Consider the following 6,272-nt stretch of genomic DNA (forward strand, 5'->3'; position numbering starts at 1 on the left):
CAGAAACATGGTTTGAGCCAGCCCAGGCAGGAAAGTTCATGAAACTCTTTATCTCCACTTAATCAGCGAAGAAACAAAAAGCAAAAACAAAAAAAAAAGTAGAGCTGTGGCCTTCAGCAAGAGAGCCCTGGGACACCACACAGGCCCTTAGTTCAAGCCCCAGGCCAGGCATGCAAGCACACACGTACACACACACCATCACAAGATGCTACTAATAAATAGAAATAAGAAAAACAAGAGGCACATTTGTCAGAATAGAATTTTATATAAGTGTGGAAATTTGATTTTTAAAAAAAAAACATGAGGACTTCTAATAGCCAAATAACATGTAAGAATGTCCAACCTGCCTATCAAAGAAATATTAAAACCACAAAAGGCACAGAACAGACCACAAACTTCAAACAATTCACAGTATTGCTGAGAATGGAAAGAATTTCTCATGAACAGTACTCACTGAAGAAAAAGCACACTAGTGCAGCCCATTCCTATACTAGAAACCCACAGAAATGTTCCCAAATGTGCTGAGGGTGAAGCTCACTGGTAGACTACTTGCTTGCCAAGTGAAAGGGCTTCCTGGGTTCCATCCTTAACAAGGCAAAAGAAAAAAAAAAACCTAAGAAATGTTCTTGTGCAACCTGAGGACATTAGGACACTCCTAGCACTGAAAATAGCAAAAAGGGGGCAGGGCATAGTATATTCCTGAGGGAGAGTATCCACTGGGATCTGAGCTCAAGGGACCTGCAGACAGATGTGGCAAAAATTCAGAAAGGTTTTGGGCCCAATTCACCCACGTCCACAATGCCCATCTCCCCTTTGAGACTCAGATGTTGATACAGAGACTTTCAGTCTCTGGAAGGCCTGCATGGTTGAGAGGAGCTCAGTGGAACTCAGGGATGATGCTGTGTCTGATAAGACATTGGGTTGATAAGACAAGGGTTTGAATGAAACATCTGAGAGGCGCTTTTGGTTATTATACTTCTGGTCACAGAAGGAGAAGCTGGGCTCCCCTTTGGGCAAGGCCCAACAAGGGTTGGGTTGGAGGAGATTGCCCATTCCCAAGCCATCACTATTTGAGTTGTTGGGTGTGGAGGCATTCAATCCAACACTAGTATGGGTGAACCACCCCAACTTTCTCCCCTGCTTTTGTCGCTGGTTCTCTGACTTAGCATTTGTGGCCCTGCGCACTCGGAACCACACCCGCACATCGTGCTCCTTCAGATTGAGCCTGGAAGCCAGGGTTACCCGAGCCTTATAGTCAGGGTACCCGTCCATCTTGAAATAATTTTCCAGCTCACGATGCTGATCCCTTTTGTAGATCTTGGCATAGGGACCCAGGGACTTTGGGAAGTTCACAAAGTCATTAGGCTCTTGCATCCTGCCTCCTGCTCTGCTCTGGTCCTTGACACTCTCAGGAAGCAGTCTGAAAAATGACTCTTGCAATTGTCTATAACTGTATTGGAGTAAAGAAAGATAATTGGGCATTTAGAGTAAATAAAATAATTACTAAGTTAAATTTAAATACTCTAGGATATTTCATTTAGCACAATGTTCTGGAGGAGCATAATGTTAACTTAAGCTATTGCAAATAACTTTTTTCAGGCTGAATAATACACCATTTAACTAACATGTATACATACATACACACATCCCATTATTTATCCGCCTGTTGACTTATCTGTTGATCTCTTCAAGTTACTGATCCATTTCCTTTGCAAATATACCCAGAAGAGGAATTGGTGGATCATATAAGTAGTTCCATTTAATTTGTTATCACCACACTACATAATGGCTATAGCAAATTATATTCCCATCCACAGATACAAGAATTCCTTTTTCTCCACACCCTTATGTGCACTATTGTCTTTTTATAATAGCCATCTTTATAATATGATCTATCACTTAAGTTTTGATACACATTTCTCAAATGAATACTGATGCCGAGCAACTTCACATATACCTCCTACTGACCCTTTTCATATGTTCTTAGGAAAAAGATCTATTTAGGTACTTTGTTCATTTTTTTTTAATTTAGAGAATACTTTATTAGTTTCTGTAATCAAACCCCTTTGTTCATTTTTAAATCAGGTCATTTAAAGATTTTGCTACTGAGATAAGTCTAAAGAACTAATGTGCAGGAACACTATGGTTAATAATTGTATTATAGCTGGGTGTCCGTGGCTCACACCTGTAATCCTAGCTACTTAGGAGGCTGAGATCTGAGGATCATGGTCAAAGCCAGCCAGGGCAAGAAAGTCCATGAGACTCCTATCTCCAATAAACCACCAGAAAAAACAGAAGTGGCGCTGTGGCTTAAGTGGCAGAGCACTAGCCTTGAACTGAAGGGCTGAGGGACAGCACCTAGGCCCAGAGTTCAAGCCCCATGGGCGGAAAAATATGTATTATATATTCAAACTTTAATAAGTAAATTAAGTACAACCATGGAAGTTAACACAAAAGTACCATAGAGGTGAATTATGTTAAACTGCTGATATTCAATAATAATTTCATTATAGGTATGCATGGATACATATACCAAAACATATGTGGAAACTTGATCCAAAAGACATATAAGCTAGGAGCTGATGACTCATGCCTGTAATCCTGCAACCCAAAAGGCTGAGATCTGAGGATCATGGTTCAAAGCAAGCCCAGGCAGGAAAGTCTATAAGACTCTTATCTCCACTTAACCACCAAGAAGCCAGAAGAGGAACTGTGGCTCTAGTGGTAGAGTGCTAACCTTGAGCACAAAAAAGCTCAGGTACAGTACCTGGGCCCTGAATTCAAGCCCCAGATCTGGCCCAACAAAATACATATATTCATGGACATGTACTATGTATATATCCATATATGTAATTTATATGTATAAATCAAGAACATGAATCAAACTAGTGGAGTACTTAGAAGGGAAAAAGGTAAAAAATAGAAGGTGAATAATTTTAATACATTTCAAGTATATATGAAAATAGCAAAATTCAATGAAAGCTATTGATCACTAGGGGAATACGGGGGTCAAAGAAAAAGAAATAGCCTCTGTAGGGGGGAACTAGTGAGAGGGAGCTGGGATAATGAGGATGAAGGTGAACACTGTCAAAATAGATTAATTGCAAGTATAAAAATAAAACAATTAAAAACGTTCTTAAGATTAGACTACATTACATTAAAATTAAGGACTTCTGGAGTTGGGGCAATGGCAAAATGTGTGCCTAGCAAATAACCACTTGAACTGAGAGTTCAAGCCCTTATATCATCAAAATGAAATGTTTCTATTCATCAGCAGATAAAATTAAGAAGGAAAATCCTAATAGTGTTAAAAGTAACTGTACTATGGGTATCTAAAAAAATGATTAATATGATGAGTTTCTAGAAATCAGTGAGAGCAACAAAACATGTATGGAAATATAATGAAATTCCACACTGTACAACTTATATATGCTAATTAATAAATGAAGTAAAAAGAACAGAGAGAACAAGGATACACTTTACAAACATGACCTTGAAAGTAAATAAGCAAATGAAGACCCTCAACTGTCCTCAAAAGAAAATCCAAATTAAACAAGCTAATCCTTCATACACGTCAGAAATGGCTTTAAAAAAAAAAAAGATGGGCTGGGAAGATGGCTCAGAGCTGAGGGACAGTGCCCAGGCCCAGAGTTCAGGCCCCACGTCCGGACCCAAAAAAAAAAAAAAAAAAAGATGGGTGCTGGTGGCTCACACTCTCAGGAGTTCTTGAGACTCTATCTCCAATAAACCACCAGAATATCAGAAGTGGCGCTGTGGCTTAAGTGGTAGAGTGCTAGCCTTGAGCTGAAGAGCTCAGGGACAGTGCCCAGGCCCAGAGTTCAAGCCCCACAACTGACAAAAAAAAAAAAGCAAACCTGATGCCAGTGGCTCATGCCTGTAGTCCTAGCTTCTCAGGAGGCTGAGATCTGAGGATCACTGTTCAAAGCCAGCCCAGGCAGGAAAGTCTCTGAGACTCTTATCTCCAATAAACCACTAAAAAGCCAGAAGTTGTGCTGTGGCTCAAGTGTAGAGCACTAGCCTTGAGCAGAAGAGCTGAAGAACAGTGACCAGACCCAGAGTTCAAGCCCCACAACTGACAAAAAAAAGCAGGAGCTAGAAAGTATGTGGAGTAACTGAAACTTGCAGATTGCTTCTTAGAAGTATGAAATAACATAAACTTTGAAAACCGGTATTATCTATTAATGCTGAATACATTCAATAGCCTATTGAATAGCCTACCAGCTTTTCCACTCCTAGGCATATATCTAAAAGAAATGTAAATAATGTTTACTAAAAGACAAGTGCAGGTCCATACTTGTGATCTCAGCTACTTGGGAGGTAGAAATTGGCAGGACAGAAGTTAAGGCTAGCCAGAGCAAAAACCAAGTGAAATCTATCTGAACCAACAATCTGGGAATGCTTGTATTGATCTGTAATCTCAACTGGGAGGCATAGGTAGGAGAAAAGCCATCAAGCTACTGACATCGAAAAGGCCTCTCTGTGTCAATTTAGGAATAATTTACAATAAAAAACACAAATTACCTGACTTATGAAACGGTAGCTCCTCTGTACACCATATTAATAGTAACAATAAAATTATTTTAAACATAACAAACTAAGTTGGGTGCCAGTAGTTCACGCCTGTAATCCTAGCTACTCAGTAGGCTGAGATCTGAGGACCATGGTTTCAAGCCAGCCCAGGCAGGAAAGGCTATGAGATTCTTATTTCCAATCAAACTACTCAGGGGGCTTGGAATGTGGCTTAGTGGTAGAGTGCTTGCCTAGTGTGTGTGAAGCCCTGGGTTCAATTCCTAAGTACCACATAAACAGAAAAGGCCGGAAGTGGCACTATGGCTCAAGTGGTAGAGCACTCGCCTTGAGCTGAAGAGCTCAGGATAGCGCCCAGGGCCAGAGTTCAAGCGCCATGACTGACAAAAAATGATAATAAATAAATAAACTACTCAGAAGAAGCCAGAAGTAGAGCTGTGGCTCAAGTGGTAGAGCGACAGCCTTGAGCAAAAGAAGTTCAGGGACAGTATCCAGGCCCTGAATTCAAGCCCCAGGACAGGCCAAAAAAAAATCACAAACTATAGGAACATACTGAAATATATATATATATATATATATATATATATATATATATAATTAAAAGATGAAAAATATACAGAATGAGAAAAATTGTATGCAAATCTTATATCTGATAAGGGACTTACAGCCAGGCTAAGCTACAGAGCAAGTTCCAGGCCAGCCTAAGGCTATAAAATGAGACCATGTCTCAAAAACTAAAATAGCCAGGCACCCATGGCTCACATCTGCAATCCTAGCTATTCTGGAGGTTGAGATTTGAGGATCACAGTTTAAAGCCAGCTGGGTAGGAAAGTCCATGAGATCTATCTCTAATAAAGTACTAAAAAAGCCAGAAGTGGTGCTGTAGCACTATTCTTCAGAAAAAAGAAAAAGACAGCACCTAGGCCCTGAGTTCAAGCCACAAGACTGGCACATACACACAAAAATGGCTTGATGCCAGTGGCTTATGTATGCAATCCTAGCTATTCAGGAGACTGAGAACTGAAGGATCCATTTGAAGGCAAACTGGGCAGAAAATTCCAAGAGACATCATTTCCAATTAAACAGCAAACACTGGACCGGAAGTGTGGCTCAACTAGTAGAGTATCAGTTGTGATAGAAAAAGCTAAACAAGAGCTGAAGGCTCTGAGTTCAAGCTTTGGTATCAGTATGTAGACAGGTACTGGTGGCTCACACCTATAATCCTAGCTACTCCAGAGGCTGAGATCTGAGGATCACAGTTCAAAGCCAGCTCTGCCAGGAAAGCCTAAGAGACTTCTTTTTCTGCCAGTCCTGGGGCTAGAATTCTGGGCCTGGGCATTGTCCCTGAGTTTCTTTTGCTCAGATGAACGCTCTACCACTTGATGATCCACAGTGCCACTTGCAACTTTTCTGAGTAGTATATTGGAGATAAGTCTCATGGAGTTTCCTGCCTGGGGTAGCTTTGAACCACGCGTGAGCCTCAGATCTCAGCCTCCTGAGTAGTTAGGATTACAGGTGGGAGCCAATGGTGCTGAGCATGAAAGACCAATTAACCATCAAAAATCAGCAGGTGGAGTTGTGGCTCTCACTAGCTTTGAGGAAAAAAAAAAAAGCTCAGGGACAGCATCTAGCCCCTGAGTTCAAGGCCCAGGGCTGATACAAAAACGAAATTAAGGGCTGGGAAGGTGGCTCAGTGGTAGAGCGCTTGCCTTGCACGCATGAGG

At 41.0% G+C, this 6,272-nt stretch overlaps 1 protein-coding gene across 1 annotated transcript; it reads right to left on the bottom strand.

The window, feature by feature from the left end:
* Positions 1-280: 280 nt before the first annotated feature.
* On the bottom strand, positions 281-1,450 carry LOC106000308 (cone-rod homeobox protein-like). The gene has a single exon (XM_013035550.1). It carries the CDS (start codon positions 1,372-1,374, stop codon positions 784-786), a length of 591 nt encoding a protein of 196 aa, XP_012891004.1. The 5' UTR covers positions 1,375-1,450; the 3' UTR covers positions 281-783.
* Positions 1,451-6,272: the final 4,822 nt, after the last annotated feature.

The sequence above is a fragment of the Dipodomys ordii genome, unplaced genomic scaffold (assembly GCF_000151885.1).
Source record: "Dipodomys ordii isolate 6190 unplaced genomic scaffold, Dord_2.0 Scaffold215, whole genome shotgun sequence".
Taxonomy (NCBI): Eukaryota; Metazoa; Chordata; class Mammalia; order Rodentia; family Heteromyidae; genus Dipodomys; species Dipodomys ordii.

What these genes read in the sequence shown, in the direction of transcription:
- LOC106000308 (XM_013035550.1), bottom strand. Translation starts at nt 1,374, where the DNA reads ATGCAAGAGCCTAATGACTTTGTGAACTTCCCAAAGTCCCTGGGTCCC.